The 23889-nt window shown below is 38.3% G+C and overlaps 2 protein-coding genes and 1 non-coding gene across 4 annotated transcripts in view; all 3 read left to right on the top strand.

Moving 5' to 3' along the window:
• Positions 1-7778, top strand: part of pde8a (phosphodiesterase 8A) — an 83882-nt gene extending 76104 nt beyond the window's left edge. The window contains exons 20-22 of the mRNA XM_041786026.1: positions 3909-4073; positions 4187-4316; positions 5579-7778. Of these exons, the coding sequence (XP_041641960.1) occupies positions 3909-4073; positions 4187-4316; positions 5579-5685 (402 nt within the window). The 3' untranslated portion in view covers positions 5686-7778. The remainder of the gene's footprint in view (positions 1-3908; positions 4074-4186; positions 4317-5578) is intronic.
• A 3046-nt stretch (positions 7779-10824) lies between these two features.
• Positions 10825-23844, top strand: LOC121509136 (KH homology domain-containing protein 4-like). Of its 2 annotated transcripts, none has more exons than XM_041786382.1 (14): positions 10825-10957; positions 12130-12376; positions 13270-13389; positions 13529-13605; positions 13709-13761; positions 13919-14124; positions 14915-15123; positions 15421-15481; positions 15758-15815; positions 17507-17742; positions 18053-18157; positions 21038-21123; positions 21203-21321; positions 21738-23844. In XM_041786382.1, the coding sequence occupies exons 1-14, from the start codon at positions 10929-10931 to the stop codon at positions 21866-21868; spliced, it is 1737 nt and encodes a 578-aa protein (XP_041642316.1). In that variant the 5' UTR covers positions 10825-10928; the 3' UTR covers positions 21869-23844. The 2 variants fall into 2 exon arrangements, with proteins under 2 accessions (XP_041642316.1, XP_041642309.1); XM_041786375.1 differs by having other exon boundaries at positions 18053-18163.
• Positions 14706-14836, top strand: LOC121515001. The gene has a single exon (XR_005992343.1). It is a non-coding gene; the product is annotated as a small nucleolar RNA SNORA47 (small nucleolar RNA).
• Positions 23845-23889: the final 45 nt, after the last annotated feature.

The following is a 23889-nucleotide window of genomic DNA, read 5'->3' as shown; positions in this document are numbered from 1 at the left end:
ACAGGAGCATTCAGACACTCATTAAACATTTTAATTTCATTCTGTCACGCACGATCACAGAATCGCTCCAACAGTTTATGAGCTACAGTAGCTGAAGATCTGGAGAGGCGATGATCTTGGTTCTGAGGGCTGGTGGTCTGTTGTTGCGTGTGTGCAGATAGCTTTGTGGGGGGAGAATTTTACAACTTGGTACCATCTTTTTCATCTGTGTGAGGAATGCTCAACTCAGACATTTAAAAGCTGTCCTGCTTTTTAAAGGCAAGAATGATGTGAATAAATGATTTAACACAGTTTTCTCTGTTATTGAACTGAATATTTATGCTTATAGTTGTGGTTTTAATGTGATGACGTTTACACCAATTAAAAAAGGGGTTTTCTTGCCTTTGTTTCACATGTATTCTCATTCAGTTTAACCAGGGGACTGTTTTCTAAGAAAGGCAAAGAAACAGCTGCCTGAGAGTGAAGCAAAAATAGTTAGAGCTCCCCTTGCTGACTGGCTACGGTATACCTCATGAACTTTGCCTACTCCATGTTAACAGATGATACATGAGTCGAGCTATAAAGTTAAAATACACATCAGTAAGCTTCTGTCAAACAGTGAACTTACTGGTCTAAGCCCATGTGTTCATTTTTCCGAGTAGCTTGATTGATAGCTCTGTTGGCAAGTGCCGCTCCTTGCAGTGTTCTTAGCCAGATCAGCAGAGTAGAAGGCAAAAGGTGAGTGAAGTGTCTTGAGATAACTTTGGTTATGAATTGGCACTATACAAATAAGAAATGATTGAGTAAAGGCTTTTGCGGAGGTGAACCTTGATGCACTTTGCTATTCACATCAGGGGCCACATGATTTTCTGAGTATGTGACTATGCACATTCTAAAAAACATCACCGTGTTTCTAACCTTTAAAGTTTTATTCGAGTTTTAGTCAATGAAAACTTTTAAACATCTCAGTCAAGTTTTAGTCAATAAAAAGTCATTATACTTTAGTCTTTCTTTTTAGTCATTTATTTTCTTTGTAATTATTTAATCAAATATAGAAATGTAACACACCCGTAATAATGAACTATCAATACTTTAATTGATTTAAGATTCACTAATGAAAAAACAGTCATACTTTTTGTGTACAGTAGTGAGTTCTCATGGATTTTTAACATCCAAAAGTGAAGCACTAACATTTTCGTCTAGTTTTAGTCTCCACAAGTAGTTGTCATGGAGAAAGAAGGTTGTTGACTAACTTTTTTATTCATAGTTTTAGTCTACAAAATGAACACTGGTCAGTGGTAAGAAGAGACTTTGTTGTTAAATATGTTGTGAGAGCAAAGTCCTGTTTGTTGGTAACAGCTCTAGCTCTGCACATGATGCTTTTATGTTCATGTGGACAGGTCAGACTGCCTGCTGCATGTCTCAACCTGGGCTACATGATATTAGATTGGAACTTAGCACAGGCTACAGACCTATAAAAGGCCAAGGGTACAAACATGATGCGGTGTTATGAAAAGAAGGATGTTTTTGCTTCTCTGAGTGCCTCAAAACTATTCTACCATAGGCAACAGCCAGTGTTTTAATTGGTCAAGTGTGCTCATCAGGAGCATTAAGCTTGTGTAAAATTGTGTGCTTGGGTTAATGGAAGGGGTGTGGTGTCAATTTCACAGCTCCACCAGCCAGCTCTCTTCTGCACATCTTGGCTCCAAATTACTGTTCAAATGAAATATGTCATCGGCCATTTCAAGTTTTTCTCTTTACTTTGTTTTAGGGAACAAGACACAGATGTTTTGATCGTACTGATAAACAGCCAATGAGTTAATCTATTTATACTTGAAGGTCCAAATGCAATAGAGGACTCAGTTGACTTAGACAAAAAGAGCTGATGTACTGTCAGTGATTTTTATCCAGAAACACACTGTAGGGAACAGATTATGATACAGTGTCCTAACAGCACACAATGCAAGCATCAGTGACAAAATCAGCTTGATTACACTGATTCCTTTTGTAGTGTCCTGACAGCCTGCAAGCTATGCAGCACATGGCAGCACAACAACACACTATTTTTGCCCTGTCGCCCCCGTTCCTGTTTTCCTCTCTGCTGCTTGCAAGATGCATGAGGAACGAGACAGGTCTAACAGATATATTCTCTTGAATTTCTTTCATTTTTCACACTTAGCAGAGCTTGTTAGCTTGTTTTACAAAATGGAGATGGTTGTGCATTTATATTACCCGTATCAGTGGCTGAAATGTCCAGTGCTTGGTTCAGCTCTCTCAGATGCTTGTCAGTACAGCGCACCATATTCTCCATATTCAAAATTAAAGTGCTTGATTTCATGCTGCTTACATGGGTGAAACTAATTTTCAGGGCTAAAAGTTAACTATTTGACGGATGCAGTGTGGATGGGAAGCATGTCGTGCGGAATATATGCAGGATCTTAGAAAATATTGTATTTGATAAACCAATTTAGAAAATATTAAGGCTTTTAAAAAGTCTCAAATGCAAGACCACACATTTTGTGGCTTTTTCATTTTTTGATATTCATCAAAAGAGGTTTTGGGCTTTTGCTATTGTTTTTACATTTAGTTTAATTACAGTAAAATTGTGATAAAACTCCACCAGATCCGATGTCAGTCGGCATGCTTGTTTGTGTTCTGGCCTGTTGAGCCCTAAGTGCATCCTTAAGCCTCGGCTATGTCCCTAGTTAGCAAATTAATTATGTGATCAATTGATGCAAGTTTTTGGTATATGCAAGTTTTTTGAGAAGTGGGTGGATGGAAAGGTGTTGGAGCAGAGGCTGAAGCCAATACTTGTTGACATCCATCCATCAATTTTCTTTTTAACATTTGTTTTTGGAGTGTTTATGCCTTTATTCATAGAGGAGGATCGGGGTTATACTCATAAACAGGGATGAGAGAATGGGGGAAAGATATGCGCAAAAAAGCCCAGGCCGTAAACCACTAGGCTATCTGTGCCGCCTATCCATCCCTTTTCTACACCACTTATCCTGTTCAGGCTCACAGGGGGCTGGAGCCTATCCAAGCTGTCATTGGGCGAGAGGCAGGGTACACCCTGGACTTGGAGAGAGTCAATCGCAGGGCTGACATGCAGAGAAAAACAACGAGGCACTCTCACACTAACACCTACAGTCAATTTAGAGTCACCAGTTAACCAAACAAGCATGTCTTTGGTGGTGGGAGGAAACCAGAGAACCCACGCATGCACAGGGAGAACATGCAAACTCCATGTAGAAAGGCCCTGACTGGGAAGTGATCCAGAAGCCTTGTTGCTGTGAGGCAACAGTGTAACCCCTGCGCTGGGTTAAAATTTGACAGGATTTTGCAAATGAAATCAGCTTTGCAGTGAAGCTTTTGACTAGTGTAATGCTAGCATAGAGTCTGTTGATGTTAGCACTGCTAGCATCTAAAATAAACCTGTATTTCCATACTACGTTAACAAAAACTATTTCCATTTTCTTGAACATGTCACATTTTCATCCTACAATCTGCATAAAACATGCGTATAACTGTCTCACCAGTGTAACTTGGTCTTAAAATTTATCAAGAGGGTCTTGAAAAACACCTTAAAAAGTATTACATTTGATGTGAGATTTTCTGTATATACCTGGTTCTGATACTGATTTGCCATTGGGTCGCAGTGTTACTCTATGGACGAGGATAATTTCTGCTGTAATTGTTGCAAGAGTTCACGTTAAACACTCATCGAATGTACATTTTTCTCTTTTATATAGAGAAAACTAAACCCCTTATCAGCTGTCTGAGCCATATTTTGCCATCACACTCTGGTTTTCTTACAGTTATTTTTTAAGTTCCCCAGCTGTTGTGTGCTATGGTTTACTGGGCTGTCTATTAAGTTATCCTAAGTTGTCTATACACTCAAGCTCTCATTCCCTTTTTGTCCTTTCAAGGGAAACAGCGATGAGGAATCTGTCAAAGGTATCCTGACATCTCCCGAGAACCGCATCCTTGTCAAGAGGATGCTGATTAAGTGTGCAGACATTTCCAATCCATGCAGGCCTCTGGAGCTCTGCATAGAATGGGCCGGACGCATCTCAGAGGAGTATTTTGCACAGGTAATTAGAAAAATAACACGCTGGTGGTGTTTTGTAGCAGCTGTATTGAGTTTTTAATGTAATTTATGTCATTATTGTGTAATGATGATTGTTTTTTGCTGTCTTTGCTTCAGACAGACGAGGAGAAGAGACAAGGCCTGCCGGTGGTTATGCCTGTGTTTGACAGAAACACGTGTAGCATCCCAAAGTCCCAGATTTCCTTTATAGACTACTTCATTACAGACATGTTTGATGCATGGGATGGTAAGACTGCACAGCGTAATTAAACACTATAAAATATACTACTCTCTGTATATCTGAAAACTATTTTTATATCCAGAATAGATCTTTGATGACTAAAACTGACTAAGAGAGTTTAGTTTTCATCAAGATGACTAAAACTTGACTAAAAAGTAATTAAATTTTCACACATTTAAAATCTATGATATTTCTCCACCTCAGTTAATTCTTTCAAAATACAATGCATCTGTAGCTATTCTCTCTCAACTGTAGAAAGCAGGGACCCCAGGTTTGGCAGGGTGCATAGAACATTATCAGTTTATCACTTACATATATGATTCAACTCGCATGCCTAGTATGGACTCAGGACTCTAAAATACCATAAGATTTACTCTAAAGATCTTAAATATATTGTGGCACTAATACAGTACATGAATACAATGGCACTTAGAAACTTGCAATATAAATTGACTGGAGTGTATTTTCAGTTTCAGTTGCAGTTTTTTGTTGTTATGTTAGAGCTGCCTGTTAAACTTTTGCTGTGATCAGTGCCATATTGCTTTGTAGGATATAAACTGTATGCCTGCATAGTTAATGGAAGAAAAATAGATTTCATTCTACATACTACTACTGTCTTACTAAAGTCATGAACAGGAAAAAACATTACATATCATTTAACCAGTGGCTCTCTCGGTCTAGCCCTTAAAAGTTGCTTGGATGGGGTGAGGCATACAGCTTTAAAGTTTTGGAAAACTGAACATCTGCATAAGATTGGTAATCTGAAAAGGTTCAAAGTTGAAGGAATTTTCTTGGGTTAATATGTAGGAGTATATTTGCAGGAAAGAAGTGGTCTATTCAATCTCATTTGTATTTTACCAATTCATTAAAAAAAATTTCAAGAAACTTTACAAAAAGAGCAGGTCTAGACCATACTCGTACTTTAACGGTTTACAGAGACTCAACACTTGCACCTTGAGCGGAACCAGACTCATGTTGAACAGCTACCTGCTCAGACTTTGTTGAGCTTGACATAGATAGAAAGAGAAAGAGCAAACAGTAGCGGGTAAAGTAAGAAATAAATCAGATTTAGCTAAAATGCCTATCATAAGAATTAAGCACGTGACATTCGACTGATCAATCTAGCATTAACCATGACTATGACTTTGGATTCCTTCTTATTTTTTTAAAACACGTCAATATCTCTTTAAACAACACAGTACAGGACATCAAAAATTGACCACGTTTGTTATCAAACTATAAGTGAACTTCTTTTGTCGTGTCTCCAGCTTTTGCAGACCTCCCCAATCTTATGCAGCACTTGGACAACAACTTCAAGTACTGGAAAGGCCTGGATGAGAGGAAGCTGCATAGCCTGCGACCGCCTCCAGAGTAGGCCACTACAGTGTCCGCTGGCCCTGGTGACTCTGTTGTCTGGGGCAGCCCTCCTCTCTCGTGCTGGGGCGTCTTTCTCCCTGCCAGCCAAAGGGCCTCCTCGCCTTCACTCTCCTGCTTCTGTAGCACGCTGAGCGTCCACATGTCCATCCATACAGAAACCACAGAGGGACTTCCTGACCGGTGGCTGCAGCTTTGACGCTCCTGGCCTCACAGCCTTGTAAGATGAGAACTGTGACTAACAGACACAGAGCATCCTTATGAACTTTACGTGCCTCTCAGGCATTTGCAGTGTAGCTGAACAAGTGACATGACTGAAAAGAGGCTCATCATGGGCCTTCTGGTGAAGCATCCGTCCCCAAAGTACCATGTTGGCTCTCCTGTCTGCCTGTGAAGCTGCTGTTTGAGTAAAAACTGCTTGTTTATGAAGGAGCGAGCAGGACTGGAGGAAAGGATGAAGTGTGGTCTGGATCTGAAGGTGTCCAGTCACCTTTGATCTCTATCCCTGTGCTCGCAGCACGACAGGACTGCTCGCGCTGCCCCTGGAGGCCGCAACATGAAAGAACACTCCACTGCTTTTTTCTGCAATATAATCATGTGTCCCTCAGAAACGCATCCAGGTTGACGCTACAGAATGCAATGGGATGCTTTTTCTTTTGGTCAGGTGGATCTTAAGTTAAGGCCACTGCTGAGAGACAAAAACCTTAAAAACATGAAAGAACACTCCATTGTTTGTTTGTTTTTTTGACATATATTCACATGCCTCTCAGAAACACATCCATGTCAACACTAAGCTGTCTTTACAGACATGCTGAAGGGGATGCTTTTGTTTTTGGGTAAGGGAGTGGATCTTTAACTAAGGCCACTGCTAAGAGACAAAATTCTCAACACTACAGATGATTTGGTATGTTAATTTTTCCTAGATGTTCCATATTTTCTATATTGAAATTCAATAATTAATTAGTTGATAAATTAAAACAAAAATGAGTTTCAAAAGGAGAGAGAAAAGCCAAAGCTAATGAAGTCAAATACTACTACAACTCTTGAAAATTCACAATTGTTATTCATATGAAGCATTACCATATTAAACATTTTATTTTCTTAACAAGAAGTACAGTACCAGTTTGAATGAACACTTTTGTATTGCACTGTAAACAACATTAGAAATGTCTACGTCTCAGTGATTTGTCCAGGGATGGGATGTTGCATTGTAGAATAAGCTGTTATTGTTGATCATCAGGAGTTTGCGTGTGAGTGTGTGGGTGTGTGTGTGTGTGTGTGTTGGGGTTGTAGGTGTGGATGCGTGGGTGTATTCATTGTTGCAACAATCCCTTACTCTTGGTTTAATGCTGTAAACCGCTTGACATTTGACAACAGCAGAAATATGTGAAAAAGAAAAAAAACATTTTGGACTTGAAAATTTTTTCTCCCAGAAATTTTTGTATCTGGTTTATCCTACTGAAAAGACTGCCTTATTTTATACAATATTTATACAGTACATCCCACTGTGCAACTGCAACGGACATCTGGAGTTTTTATTATGACATAGTCAGAAGGTTATGTTCAAGTAAATCTCAATATTTTTATAGACAATGAATTTTACACTGGATTTGCAGCAAATGAGATCAACCATTCTAGCTATCTGGTACCTGTGAATTAGACGGTCCTGCAGAGCATGTATACAGAGAACTAAATGGTTAAGAAGGATGTGGATCACAGAGTTGTCTATCACTGTCTTTAAGCAGTCTCCTAGAGGCCGGCTTGCGTTGATTTTTGATCAAACTTCACTCTATTTTGGCCACTTGTCCAACATCCTTATGCACAGACCCAGGGAACAGCTTTCTGTTTGAGGCTGGTTTCAGATTAGGATACTAATATATGTTAAAGATTGTTGCTTATTAAGAATATTTCCTCTTTAAAAAGTATATAAATGCCATAACAGCTAAGCAAATGATGGTTAATAAGCTGTATTGACCATGTTTATCTTTGTTTCTCTCTTATGACAGAATTGTACACTCAATCAGGGGATTTGTTTGTTCCTTCTGATTCACATCTTGGTCTGAAGGCACGGAAGAAAATTAGAAACTATTCAATGAAGAATAAAATAATGTTAATGATACGCTTGAAGTCTGGTTTCTGAAATAACTTAATTCTTGTCCTCATACCTGTGTCATCTTTCTCCTAACTGCTCACCCTTTATAAGCTCCCATTATGCATTGTAAAAGATGTTCATGTAGGTTTTCATTCATCCAGGTTATCATTATCCAAAGCCTGATTCGGAGGGAGCAAATATTGCCAAGTATGCTGACACGACAAGGAAATTGACTCTAGTTATCTTTGCTCTCAATGTACAGGACTTAAACATTAAATACAAAAATTATATATAACTGAAAAGTATAAAAAAAATAAGATTTTAAATATGTAAAAGCTCCTGTTAGTATTTTTTCTAGTATATATACACGTCTGTGTGCATTGATTGTATAGTTAAAAGGTGTGCAAAGGATGCAAGACTGCTGACTTGACATGATCGGACGTAAAATGTGCATAAAAGGTGTGGCATTTTACCACAGTGAGCTTTCTTACAGTGTTTGAACTACATTAATTAGTGCAAATGTGCGTATAAGGTGTGGCATTTTACCATTGTGAGGTTTCTTGCAATATTTGAGTTACAGTAAAGCAGTAAGAGACAGTGCAGAACTGAAGAAGCTTTTTGGAGGAGAGGTGAAATATAATCAAGAAACTCAACCAAGCAGCTCTGCCACCTTTGGATCAATCTTTGGATGCAAATGCTGTGTCTACCTTTTGACACCCTCTTTAACTTATTTCTCTCACTTTGCCATTTGTCAGTAGGACTACAGAAAAATTACTGGTCATTTTTTTGTAAAACCTAAAGTAAGGGTGACACATAGTACAGAGAAAAGCCCATTTAATGCAGGAGTGAAACTTGGATTCAAGAAAAAAAATATCTCAACAAATTCAATGCCTGTTGTTTTAGAAATATAGCAAGGCATAAATCAAAATTGCTCCAGAAAATTATACTAGGCTCGATGATTGGATTTGGGGTGTTTTAAGAACGCAGCTTTATGATAAATATTAGTCCATCTAGGGTTTCTGTTACTTAGGCTTGGACATCTACTAGACCTTAAGAAAGATCACTGAAAATCAATCTTTATTTGTGTGTAAAAGCATAACAAATATTACCTTGAGACACAGATTAAAGCGGGTCTGTTCTAGACTGAATTTTTTGTTAAATTATAAACAGTACAGAGATTTAATTTTATCTACCATGTTTAAGGAGAAAACAAGATGCAACTATTTTTTCAGTCACTTGGGATGCACATTAGTATCATTAGCTTAATGTCAATTATTTTGTTATAGATAGCCTAAAAGGTTCTCAGCAAACTTATTTTCTCTTACTGAGTTAACTTCTTTTGAATGACAACAGTAAGACATAGCAAACAATGACATAACAGTTGCATTAACTCTTTATATTGTACATCATTAAGATTACCATAGTATGGTTCGGACAAGTAGATGTACTTTTGTGACTGCATGTATGTTACCATTAAATGTTGCAGTAACAGGAGTGTAAAAGCTCTATAAAAAGTGCAAAGTGACAAACTTGAGTATGGTTTACAGTTTTTTGCAAATAACGTTTGCTAATGGTGGTTAGCATTAGCGAACATAAGCTAGTAGATTTAGAGGCAAAACCCCTGAATGCACTGGATTTATGAAGAATTTTTTTTTATCTTTTGTGTCATTTAAGCAGAAAGGGGCTTTTTCCCCTTTAAAAATTATCTTGGCTAATATTAAAAAAGCAATTTGGGTTAAAACCAGTGCACTAAAGTAAGTAAAAAGTTGTGGTCATAGTAAAGGAAATTATTGTTTTGAGGAAACATTACAGTTGTCTACTGAATCTCTTTCATTTTGTTGACCCTCTTTTTTTAACCGCAACTTTTCCTTCCAAGGTGTTATGCAGCTACAGGCAAGGTCCTTCAACTTCCTCCTTCGTCTCTGGCAAAGAGTCAATAATTCACACTGCTGTGAGAGGTTTTGTTGGCTAAATATAGACAAGCTGTTAAGTTTTTGAAGATGCACAGAATACTGTCAATGTTTCTATGAGAAAAGACTCTTTCCTCTTCAGCCTCTTTAAGTCATTTTGCATCTAGATGGTTAAACTACTCTGATTTTGTACAATAAATAGGCTTACTGCTGTTGCCCTTTCTTGTACAAACGTCATGCCCTCTGAAAACACAGGATCCAGTTTTTCACTCTAAGAAATAATGCATTTGCACTTCTCACTACATAGTCAGCTACTTTTTTACTGGATTACATTATGCCAGACACAGCATTTCTTGTTAGGCTGGGAATAAGAGGACTAATAATAAATTGCTGGATACAAGTTCTTGTGAACTAATATTGGTTATAGGGTTGTCACAGTACCATAATGTAAATAGCTGTTAAAACAATTAAAAAAAACGATTTTAATACTTGTGTCTATACCATGGAATGAAAAATAGAAGATCTGGTATCAATAGGCATACTGGCCTATTTCTTGTATGATGTCAAAAAGTGCAATAAAACTCATAGAGACACTGTCTTTTTCTTCAAAAATACTTTACACATTTATAAATGACTGAGTGACCCACAAATCCAAATCAGGATGAACACAAACAACAACGACAAACAAAAAAATTAACACATTATTTCATCATAAAAAAGTTCAAATTTTCCTGTACAGGGCTGTCACAAATTTCAGAACAAGACAGAAACTCAGAATTCCTAATTTATCTGATTCTATCTGAATTGATATTCCTGATGATGCTGGGATACACTCCTACACCTGGTTCCAAACTATTTCAGTGTTAAAATTATTGTTGTTCATTTTATATGCTATATGCTCCATAACACAGGGATTAAAAACTCTAGAGTCTATGTTTCTGCTGAGAAACATTATGGCTCGGAGACTATGTCATTTTTGTACAATAAATGTTAAATTGGGCAAATAGTGTCTAACGAGTATGAAGGCATCAACATTTTCGAGGGCCTCACTGAGTTTTTGTAAGACTCGTCCCGCTTGTGTTACATAACAAGAAAACAACTCAACTTCCGCCGAGTCAGACTTTGCGACAAGTCGTCAGAAGAAATCGCCGGCGCCAGACAGCAGACCGATGGCTACCGTCGCTCAGTATTTAAAATAATAGAAACTTGTTTATTTTACTGCATATTTAGTGAACTGGTGCTATGTCTTCGGGAATGACCGGGCAAACGCCGTAAGTATTCGTTTAGTTTGTTTGTTGTGTTTGAATCGGGGTCTAATCTGTGTTAGCTGAACGTTAAACAACCCAGGAGGTTAGCTTTACATCAAGCTAGCAAACATCGTCGAGGCCTGCTCAGTAAAATTACTTAAAGGGTAACGTTTGTGCATTCAAGCCAACTTTGGTCGGCCGAATTACATCTGTATAAAAACTTCTGGACACTGAATACCTCAAAAGACAAAATATAAACTAGGACACATCGTGTTCCAAAAATACGATCCCAACTGCTAACTTAGCTAGTTCGTTTGTCTTAGCTATCGGCGAACTACAGTTGAGCTAAATTTAGCTTTCTAGCTTTACTCACCTTAGACGTCCGCTTTAACACACCCCAACGACTGGTAATTTAACAAACATAAATAATTTTTAAAATTGGGTGAAATTAAATAAATTAAATGTTAAACAGAAAGGCGTCTTTATTCATTACTTGTACTTGAGTTACATATAATAGACGGATTTAGCACACGGCTAAGATAAACAGTCAACATGCTACTAGTGATGTTTGGTTTAATGCAGTGGTCCACAGCACACTGGCATACCATGATTCAAATTTAGGTGCGCCTTGGGAAGTTGTACGACCATATCATATTACTACAACCCTACAATGACTTTAGATAGTTAAATAAGTGTAAAATAGGCTATTTTGCATGAATATAAACATGGTGTGCCTTGAGATTTCGGCTTGATCTTTGATGTGCCTTGGTACAGTAAAGTGTGAAACCCGGTGATGTAATGAATATGGCCCACGCTTCCTTGCATTTGTGATTGAAGCCTTTCAAAGCAAACATTAAAGGATAGATGGGGACTGGAAGCTGATTATGTCCCTTGCTGCTGCCTGGTTTTACCACACCAGAGTTAAAAAGATTGGACTTCTTTCTGATGGGATTGTCTCTCTATAGTGAGATTACAAGCAGTGTTAAGTAAGAGACTCTGAAGTTTCCATTTTAATCTTAGAAGAAGCTCCCTCAGTCATCTTTAGTTCAACACAGCATTTTCAAGATTGAAATGGTCAGTTTTTTAAAGCAACATCCTTAAAAATATGTACTTTTATTTAAGCTTGTGTAGTTAAATTATTAAGTATGTTATTACATGTGTTTCTTAAGTAACTTGTTTGTTGTTTTCATCCTTAGGTGCCTATCAAGCCGATGGGATCAGCCAGCACAACCTAAACAGAATGTTAATCAGCAGCGAAGTTGTGAAAATGCAGCTCACCCTGTCTCCATACCAGGAGTCTCTTCTAACAGCGGCGTTTCCCAGCCAGGAGAACAGCCGCCACCTTCAGGAGGAGTTGAAATGGCTGCAGCCATGGCTGCTAAAATAAATGCCATGTTAATGGCAAAGGGAAAGCTTTTGACTCCTCCACCTTTACTTGCAAAGGTACACATTATTCTGAAAGCTCTAAAACTAATCCCTGTGATAAAAAAAAATCAGTAAAGCCAGTTCTATCCACATGACATTGGTATCAGCAGATAGCTTAAAAAGTAGATTGTTTGTCCTGGCAGAGCTGAAAATTCCTGCTGATATTTACAATTGATATATCAGCTGTAAGAATAGGCTTTATTTACAAATATGTTTGTGAAGTTTAATGCAGGACCTATGGCTCTACCTCAGCTTGTCTTTTTTGCGTTACTGGTATGATATTGGTATAGGCAAATTTTTGCTTAAAAGGTGTTTTTTTTTCCTTTCCTGCCAATATTTCTTCTAAGTCTGTATAAATCAGCTGTAAATATTGGCCATACAGACAAATAAGTTATATGGCGTTTTAGGCTACACTGCCTTAAGTCTTTTTTTAATGTTTGGATATCAGCAAAATTCAAATATTGTTCACCTCTAGTTCTTATTAGATATTACGTCCCCCTGGGTGCAATTTTAGAACCTCTTTAGTTTTAATTGTAGTCTGAACTATATTTAAATATCTGTGAAAACTGTTTTGTAAATGTTGGCATATTGTATATTGGCAAAAATCCCATACTGTACATCCCTACTTTTCCTTTGTTCATCCTCATTCCTTAAACTTTAAAGTGTGTTCTAAAGACCTGGGTTTAGACCTGGGTTTTTTCATCCTTACACTTGTTTTAATGACAGTGTTTAGTTCTAAGCTACATTTATTTATCTGTATTGGTACTGAAATGAATTTTGAAAGCCTAGTGCATATCAGCAAAAACCCATTATTGTGCCTCCCTAAATATTACTAAAATTGTAATTGATTATCCGCTTAATACAGGCATTAGAGGTCTAAGAGTTTCCCTTTCATTTTATACATGTTTTAGATTCCTCCGAGTGTGCCTGCACAAGTTACAACAGAGGAGATGGTGGTCACAGAGGTGGATATAAACGATGTACCACTCAATTGCAGGGATCTTCTTACAAAAGGAAAGACACAAGAGGAGGTATGTAGGAGGTGTTTTTGGCAATTTTGCCTTAATGTGCAGAAAGTGAAAATGTTCAAAAAGTCTTGAACAGCTTTAAATAAAAATTGTTCAAGTGTTTCTCTAATGTCTTAATCCTATTTCCACTGACCTTTCACAGATCCGACAGTTTAGTGGAGCTGTTGTCTCCACAAAAGGTCATTACATGTCTGAAGCTGACAAGGGAAAGGGAGGAGGGTATGTACTAAGATTACTTGATGAAGTTTTTGGCACTGAAGAGGAAAGTAAAGTGTAGAAGTCTCCCAATGTCCATGACATTTCTGACTTACTTTTTTTTCAGACTAAGACCTTTGTATTTGCATGTCCAGGGAAAAAGCCAAGATCAGGTCAACAGTAAGTGGCACTTTAATTCTCAAACGTAGTTGTTGTGCAAAGGGCAGTCAAGCTCCTTCTTCAACTAATGTCATTCACAGATATTTAAAGCATTCTGTGAGGGAAACTGTGTAATATGGCTGATATCCAAACATGTTTGACTTTTCTGCAACATCAGAGGCTGTGATGAGGATAAAGGAGATCATCTCTGAGGACGTGTTGAGAGCCTCAGCAGCATCAGGAGGACAACAGGTGCCCATAATGCCACCGCTGACACTCTACCCTCAGCCTCCTCGACCCGTCATCCCTCCACCTGTGCCAAGGATGCCCAACAGCAACGCAGCACCAGGGCAGGGGCATCGGCCTGCCGCTCCTCATTCAGGGGTAGGCAGATAATTTTACATTCATCCCTCTTCAAACAATTGTGAAGCCTCTTTAGTTTACTGTGGCTTACTTAACTGTAACCATGCTATAATATGTATTCAAAAGGGGATTTAACCCATCACTCCTTCACTGTAAACAGTAAAATGCACACTGTTCTTAAAGCTTTGTTAATGAACTTTGCAAGCATGTGTATGCCTTGTCACTGCTACATAGCTTTATAAAAACAGGATTTCTATTGATTATGGGTGGGTTAAAAAATCCTTCTTTAAAGATAATTTTTTGGGGCTATTTAACAGAAAATGACCTGAACTCTGAAGAGAAAGTAAATATGGGGAGAGACATGCAGTAAACATGCACCGGGATCAGGATGCAGTCCTTTGACCAGTGCGATGTTAGTTTTTCTTGAAGTGAAAAATAGATGATGGATCTTCTTAATCTTACAAAATCTGATGCAAATTAATGGTATTTATCTAGGTTTAGATACATTTAAGAATTTCATATATACAAGTCATGCAGCTCAGGTATTTTGTGCTGAGTATTGATTTCACTGGCTTCTAATTTTATGAGTTGCCATTTGTCATTGGAGGTTAAGAAAGTGAGGCAAATGAAGACCATGTTGCCTTCACTGATACCCACCTCCCAAATTAAATAGCAGTGAGAACATCCTGGTCTACAGAGATAAACCTCGGATTGCTGCATCTGCTTACAAAAGCCGCTCTGCTTCAGACTTCAAGTAATAATCTAAAGGGTCTTTACAAAATAATAAGAAACATTTTCTCTTTACCTTCAGAGTTTTGTGCATACAAAGGTTTTTGTGGGTCTGGACCAGGCACTGCCTTCATTTAATGTGAATGAGAAGGTCGAGGGTCCCGGAGGGACGTACTTGAGTCACATCCAGACGGAGACAGGGGCACGAGTCTTTCTCAGGGGAAAAGGTTCTGGGTACATCGAACAAGCATCGAAGAGGGAGTCCTTTGAGCCTCTTTATGTCTACATCAGGTTTGTTGGATAAAATGCTCACCTTTTGGCAATATTTTTCAGTGTACTATCACAATTCATGTTTTTGTTTAAACATGATTACCTGTTCAGTTTGGAACATGACCTAGCATGCTTGGTTCAAAGAAGGTTTTTTGCCTGGTTGAAAGAATTCAACCCAGTAGTCTATAGTGATTTACATTTTAGTTGTTTTTTTTCTTTTGACTGAAACAGCTGTGAAACCTGAATTTTTAAAAGTTTGCTGTTATTTCTTTCTGCAGTCTGTTGATCACAAATTGAACCACTTTTTGCATTTTTCAGCCACCCAAATGCAGCTGGACTGGAGGCCGCAAAGAAACTCACAGAGAGTCTGCTGGAAACTGTAAGTTCATATCACACTATAGATAAAGTTTAACTAGTCTGAATGACTCTGATGGGAGGTCTAAGAAGGTGAAACTATTGAAGCATATAGTTTGCACTGATACCCACCTCCTAAATTAAAAGTGGTAGTGTGAACCACAGGATCTCCAGTGATAGATTTTAAGTGCTCTGCACCTACCCACAATGCAAATAAAATGCATCAGTAGTATTAGAAAAATCTCATCATTTTTGTCTGTTGTTATTGAGCGCTTCACTTTTTTCCTATCTCATTCTACAGGTTAGAGCTGAACATGCCCGTATGGTGTCAATGTACACTGCCACAGGCTCAACACAACGTGAGTACTCTGTTATAACTTTCAGGCAACATGGGAGTTATTATTTTTGTTACACTCGATCAAAAACAGCAAGTGGCTCATTTCCTCCATAGGGATAACATTTAAATTCCACTTCTCGTAAAATCTGGTGTACAGCACACTTTTTTTGCCCAAACTTTTGTTGTGGCTGTGTTCCATATGCCAGTATGACTAATATACCAGAACAAAGTGCTGACACATGCACCATGAATACAGTCAGCACGTGCAGCAGCTGCTGTCACGCACTGCTAGAGACCTTATAGGACTTATAATTCACCCAATTCACTGTCTATGGCAAGGGACAGCTATGCTGCCCAGAACATGCTGGTATATACAGTTGCATCTCAAAAAATTGAATATCATGAAAAAGTTCAGTATTTTTTTCACTTTTTGTGAAAGTGAAAACCTTATATTATATAGACTTGTTACACTTAGAGTGAAATATTTCAAGCCTTTATTTCTTGAAATGTTGATGTTTATGACTTACAGATAAGAAAACCCAAAATTCAGTGTCTCAAAAAATTAGAATATAACATAAGATCAATTTAAAAAAAAAAGGATATTTTAAACAGAAATGTCAGGCTTCTGAAAAGTATGTCCATTTTAATGCCTTCAATACTCGGTTGGGCCTCCTTTTTCATGAATTACTGCATCAGTGTGGCGTGGCATGGAGGTGATCAGCCTGTGGCACTGTTCAGGTGTAATGGAAGCCCAGGTTGCTATGATAGGGGCCTTCAGGTCATCTGCATTGTTGGGTCTGGTGTCTCTCATCTTCCTCTTGACAATACCCCATAGAATCCAAATCTTTGGCAAGAGAGCAACTGGACTTGATTGAGGTTCTTGTAAACCTCAATCAAGCCCTCTCAATGACGATGTGGCTATGCAGCCATAAATACTCTGACCAGTGCAGACTTATCAAAGCACTGATTAGTGGGTTGTCTACTAAACACAGGACTGCATGTAAACTGTCAGAGTTGTTGTAATATCAAAAGTTTTCTTGGCACCAATTCTAATTGTGTTGTTGAAAAAGAAGGCTCTTGAAACTTCCAAAGTATCTGCATACTGTTTATCATGTCTTATTCATAAGATATAACACATTTACATGGCCTGTCTTAGGGCTATCCAAGCACTGTTTATGTGCTCAGCTTGATTTGTGCTCTTGTCTTGCATTTGCCTAATTGAAATTAAGATGCTTTACATCATGTTTTTCTTTTTTTTTTTTTTTGTATTTAAATTTTTTTATACCTGTTGTACTTTGCAAAGTAGCCTTCTGGGTCTGATGCCAAACTCAGAGGAATGTTTGAAACATGTATTGTCTTTGAAAAACAAACTGAATCAAATGACTCCTAACAAATCTGGAAATGTATCTTCAGAGTATAGAGGAATGCAGATGTGCAGCTATCCAGTATTTCTGGTAAATTCATCATCACTCCATTAAAATAAATGCAACTTGATTAAAATCAAAAGCCTAGAAGAGCTGTAGGACTTGAGATATGTGACCCCCTGAAGCAACTTACTATCTCAACTACCAGCTTACAGCTGTTTGTTTTAATCAGTTTTCTGTTGTTTACTCACATAGCCTTAGGTCTAAATTGTAGGTCACGGTTGTCAAACACCGTTATCAGTTAAATTGATATATGCTATTAACTCCACGTTCTATACTTTCATTTCAGCATACCCAGCACATGGATTTCCTCCTAATAGCAATTACTCTACCCAGGGGTCCTGGTATAACTACCCAGCAAATGGGTATGCTGGCGGCTATTCAGCGTACCCAGGAGCCAGTGGTTATTGGAGTAATGCAAATACTCCCTCAAGTCAATCTAACCTGTCGACAAACCCTCCATCTTCTCAGGCAATGGTTCAGTATCCGGTGTGCCCTAGAAAACCACATCCATATCTCGTCCAGGTAACTGTCAAAGATGAAGCTTCACTTCATGATTGCATTTGGAATTAATGTTGTATTTGTGTTACATGTTTTTATTGGACTTTATTTTGTAATGATGCTCCACTGCCCTCCCCTTGAGTATGGCACTCAGTATGCTGTCAATGATCTACTATATTTAACAGTTAATATCACTAATTAATGTCTGCAAAGACAGACCTCAGGCATCCTTAACTTAGCGAATTATTTTCATGTTTTTTAAAAATCCATATTCAAATGGTTTTAAAATACAGCTGTGGTATCAGTGCATTTGTGTTGGTTTTCCCTACTTCAGGATCCTGGCAGCAGTGAGACAGTGGAACCTGAAGCATCTTTAAACACCACGTCTGACACAGGAAGTCCCAAACGTCACTTCCAGGAGGGGGCCAAAGAAGAACAGGTTAGTGTAAGAGTTGCATACCATACTGACCATTTTATGATATAATTATCTTTATTAAATATTCTGATAATCAGACATTTAAACGTTCAGCAGCAACTTAAGGAAAACATAAACCATAGTCATTACTGCTCAACTCTAAATGTAGACTTTTACACAGTTTCCCAACCTTCAAAATTATTTTGTAAAAGTTTGTTTGTCTTTTATTAGTGCTGTCACATAAGGTCTGTTATACATCTTCAAAATAGCTGGCCTCTTAGGTAGTACAGGCATGAAAATCACTCCACTTTCAGCAAAATTCGCCGTTTTGAAACCAAAATAGGTGACCTACATGAATTGTGTAGATCCGATGAGAAAATATTTTGGGGGGGGGGGGGGGGGGTATGGACGGGACATGGAGGTATACAAGAGATTATCAGTGAACTGCGAACATGTGCGCGTGCCTGAAGGGAGCCTTGACTTCAATAAAAACATTGACTTCTCAAGCGCGAGAGCAGTGAACGTATCAAACTTACAGCAGCGCTTCTGAAGCCAGTCAGTCACTCTGAGTATCCTGTAGTTCAATGGAGGGAGCTGTGATGTGATTGGGAGAGAGCGCACATGAGCAAGAGATGGTTGTGCACATCGTGCCGTGTTTTTATGTGTGTGTGTGCGTGTCTGCAAGAGAGCTAAACTCTCAGAGACTGATGAGGACTGTTGTTGTTTTTGGCGTTGGCTACAGCCACAGTAGCATGCACTGAGTTAGCGAAAGCTTAGACAAAGCTGGAAAACATCCTGTTGTATAGGAAGAGTGGGGGTCCCGATAAAGGAAACAAAAAGTCGAACGCTTCAGTATTATACATTATAACTAGCAAAACATTCTGGTGAGAGGAGTTATGAATTAGCCTCATGTTATTGTATTGCACATCCAGCTGCCACATACGCTGATGTAGACAGCTGTTATGATCAGATGTTTCTGTGCTCTTCATCGGTGTGTTAAAGGAGTAACCCCCAGCTGTAAATTATAATTGTGATAAGTCTATTTATCTCCCTGAAAGTGGAGTGTGTGTTTAACCCTAACCAGTTGCTGTATCGATGATATGAAATATACAGATTAATTCTGTCACGTTGTTGAGCTTCATAAGATCTGCCCTTTTTTTGAGGAATAGAGATGCAGGTGGTGGTCATGCACTTGAAATCAGTATGTTGTGATGGTTGACTGTTGTTGCTTGTCATTATAGGAGTTATTTTTGGTGTACATAAGCTGTCAGTTGACTTTTATGGAGTTTTGTTCGTTTGTCAAAAGAAAAAGCACTAAATATTGATTATTGGGCAGTTTTTTGTGCATTCTGGTGGTTTTTGGACAAATCTTGGGCTGGAAACTATCAGCTGTATCTGGCAACACTTATGCCCAGTGAGCTGTGTATGGAGAGGCTTGGCTGGTTAGCATATACAGCCTGTCTGAGGTTTGTCATTGTCAGGCTCTGTACTTAATGATAATATTGATACGCCATTTGCACATCTGAGCGACTACATTAAAGTTGCGCTGTTGCGCATTTCATGAGAGAAGTTGTCAGTCTCATTTCTTATATAGCATAATGTGACCATGTATAGATATTTTATTATACATTCATACTGTCTTGTAATTCTGCTTGATTTTTCTCTCAAAATGCATCACATTGATGCTTTTTAATATGAAATATTTAAAAACTTCTTCCAGGGGAGCATGCCCCTGGACCCCCCTAGAGGGGTCGCATCCTTGTCACCTTTTTCACCCCTGACCCATATTCATGCCTGGTGGTAAGCTCAATTTGTCACAATTTATCACACCGGTCAAAAAACAGCTGTTGAACAAAGTCAGACCTTTTTAAATTTCATTGACCACAGACACGAGTTTGAGCTGCATCACTGAGTGACACGTTGCCAAAAAATTACATGCACCTCATGATCTTACAAAGTAATAGTTCTATCTGTCATGAGGCCAACCCTGAAGAGTTAGATTATAATCTACAGCCTGTACATATCTGACACAGCTTCACGCAGGTTTGAAAGAACTCAGTTATACCATAGTAAAATAGATTTGCCAGGCTTGTGATTTACCACAAGCATTTTTGGGGATTTTCCTAGAACAAGGTTTACATAAGTTCAGGTTTCAAAGTTCTTTTACACAAGAAGTTAGTGAGTGAAAATAAGCCACTCTTAACACTTCTGAGGGAGCACTGAAATGTCTTCCTTTGTGTGGCAGGCTGGTTGTGTGTTGCTGTACTTCCTCCTGCATTTTGTTGTGATATCTGTTATCACAGAAAAAATACAGGTTCTTTGCAGATGACGACACACCACAGCAGAGAACTCCAGATGGGGGGGCAAGAAGGGATTTCCGGATGAAGAGATGCTATTAAAGTGTCAAAGTGTGAGCTTTTTACAACTGTGTCAACCATTAATAGAGCAGAGAAAACATTCTTAAGCTACGTTTATGTCCCAAGAGTAGTGACACAGTCTGGCCAAATATATTTTTTTTAAGTATCAAAGCTCATGGAGAAATGGCAGCAGGCCTGGAAAAAAAAGCCACCATCCAAAGCCTGGAAGAGCAGAGTCCTATACCGTTCGTGCGTGATCAGCTTCTGCAAAGTGGACTGGCTAGGTTCTGTACAGTTTGCCACAGTTGAGCACATTTAGCTGCGATCCTGCCTGTGTTTCTTAAGCTGATGTCCATCCAGTCTCACTTGATGTGATGGGAAATTGGTTTCTTTTAAGAGACATGAATCATTTCAACTCAGTTATGAGAAGTTATTCTAAACATTGGAGCATTTGTAACTGTCTTAACAAAGGCTTTGTGATCTCTATCTTAAATCCTTTCTTTTTTCAGTTTTAAATGTCTTGAATGTTTTGCACTCTTCTATTTAGCCTGCCGGCAGTCCTCCAGAGGGTCCTGCTCATCAGGAGTCTGCACCTCCTGCCCCCAGTGTTGGAGAGCCAAAGCTAGTAGAAAGGTTTGTTGACAGAGCTGATTTATTTGTGATTATTATTTTTCATACATGTTGTCGGTTTTTATAATCATTTTAATTTCAGGATTCTGATGCCTCCTCCACCGCCTCCTTTCATGGCTCCTGCCCCAGTCTCCCGCAAAAGGCCAAGAGATGCTGTGACTGAAGATCCAGGCAGTCCTCCCATCATCACCGCGTCAGTGGGTATGCACTTTGTGGTTTCCTTATATTCTTAGGGCCTGAGTGCTCAGACATTTGTTCTGTGGAGGCTGTTGTATTAAATGGCACCTCCCACCATGGAGCTATGGGGGAGGAGTGGAGACCTGTGTGAACCTCCCAGCTGGTAGAAAACACTAACGTGCTCTTCTTGTATATGTTCTTTGTCTTTCCCTTGTTTTCTCTCTCAACATGTGTCCCCGGACCTGCCTGTTATGGATGTGTGCTCTGCTGCCGTTTCATTTGATATCTTCCTCCCTGGCTGCGGATCAACTCACAACCAACGCTAACATGGGGCTCCTCAATGGGTTTATTTCTTCTTCTTCTATGTCTCTCCCCTCTCTCTCATTTTCCTATCCTCCCTCTACTTCTCTCTGTCTCTATTTTTTATTGTGCCCTTACAGGTGTTCAAGAAAACGTGAGTGAGAAGAAGGCTAAAGTGGAAGCAGACACATCAGGGTTAGTGCCCTATGGAGGGGATTCCTCCGATGAAGAGGAGGAGAGGACACGCAGCAGTAAGACCGATAACTCATAACCCTTCCTCAGACCCATCCCCACTCTCCAGGATACCCACAGACCCAAAAATCTTGATAAGTTCTCAAACCCATTAAAAGGAAAAAATCCACCTGTGAATAATCATAAACTGTTCAGACTATATCAGTGGTGTTTCTACCAATGTTGCTGCTAAAAACCATTACTGCAGACCTTCTTTAATACATGTGCATTTCTTTTTTTTCATCTAAGCTGACAAAAATGGAAATCATCCATCTTTGTGGGTTTTTGAAGAATTTCTTGCATGGAGAATCTTGTTAGGTTCTTTAAAACACAACTGACAAAGCTTTATAAAGCGTTGGATTGACAATCTTTACACAGCAGTAATATGAAGTACAGAGTGTTTAAACCGGTAAATAGTCACAAAAACACTAGTGTTGTCTTTGTTTCATCACAATGTTTAGTGCAAGTTTGAAGACTTTCAAAATTGTGTTTCTTTGTAGGTTTTTATTCCTCAGTCATTTTTACACTCCCATGGATCTCAGAGGATCCAAGCAGGCAGGTGATTAAAGTCCTTTCTCTTGTAATATGAAGTAATTTTTCGTTGTTTTCTTCAGATCTTGAAATTTCTTTAACTTACACTGACAAAACTACAATTTTGTAGGGATGCATGATATTATTGAGGATATTAGCTTAAACAGTGAGTTATCAGTATATTTTGGCTATAAAAAACAGTCTATATCAAATTAGATATTGTTTGTAGGAACAAATAAATTATTAGAGCATTAGGCTGGAGTAACAGGCCAACTTAAGAAAAATAAATTTTCTTTTAACAACACCATTCCTTACACTTTAAGGTCTCTTGTAAGGTCTGAAATGTTTTCATTTAGTCATCCTCAAATTAAAATTGTGTATTTTAAGGACTGATGTCTGGACTATTTTTAAATATTTGTATTGGCTAAAAATAATCTGTAAACATCAGCATATAGGATATCACTTACAATCCAATATCATGCATCCCTGTGATTTTGCAGTGATAAAAAGAAAATTTAAGTCAATTTTTTTGTTAGTTTTGGGGTTAGAGGTAGTTTTCATCATGACAAATTTTGAGTTCATCTTAATATCTTAAGATAGCAAAGATTATCTCATAAAAACAAGTAATGGGATGGTGGCAAACAAAACAGGCATGTCGTTGTGACAGATTAACCACAATGTGTCATACTGTCAATGCCGATACTAACAGGTAGGTTTTAGCCTATTTCTGTGTTTGTTCCTGGGCTTTTTCATTTGGGGATACAAGATAATTAAGTTGAGATCACAAGAAAACAACTTGAAATTACATGGGATTTTTAAGAAATAAAATGTAAGGATGCAGCTTGCTTAGGGCTTATGTAGTCTGTCAAAGAGAGGATATGAACCAGTTTGTTTTTAGCAAATGTAGGCATATATGCCCACATAAAGGACATGTAAATATAGAAATATGGATAGCCTGCCAATGAGTTCATTGTCACTGAGCATGCTTGTTGCCATAAGACTGTCGAGGCTTCACACTGCAAGGCTTCATGTTAATAATATGGTTTTAGGAAACACTGAAGTTTTCCTCTGTAGTTTCTGCATCTAATGCAACTTTTATTTTCAACAGTCTGACTATAAATGTGCACTCAGAAATATTCATCAGCTGAGATTTTTTTTCTGCTTAAGCAATGAGTGCCAGTATCAGACAACCAGCCAGTTTAACAGTGTGGGATCATTCAGGGTGGATTTTTTCTTTAAAGATGTGAAAACAGCTGTATGATAACTACCAATATTTTTCCCTTAAAACACTTTTATTTCTCTTTCAAAGCACCTTCTTCTTATTGAAAACAAGCCCCACATTTCTTTTTTTAAACTGAAACACTCGGACTGTTGCAGGTTCTGATGATATAAATACATATTGTAAAATTCAGTGAAACTTTTTCTTATCTGGAAAATGGTGTATGCCTGTTCCCATGGAATATAATAATAAAAAGTTGAAACTTCTGGATGAATGTTGGTGTTTACACTATTTTCTTCACTGTGGTAAGT

Source organism: Cheilinus undulatus, linkage group 1 (assembly GCF_018320785.1).
Source record: "Cheilinus undulatus linkage group 1, ASM1832078v1, whole genome shotgun sequence".
Lineage (NCBI taxonomy): Eukaryota > Metazoa > Chordata > Actinopteri > Labriformes > Labridae > Cheilinus > Cheilinus undulatus.
Note: the sequence above shows the minus strand (reverse complement) of the source record. Positions and strands in the feature narration are given on the sequence as shown.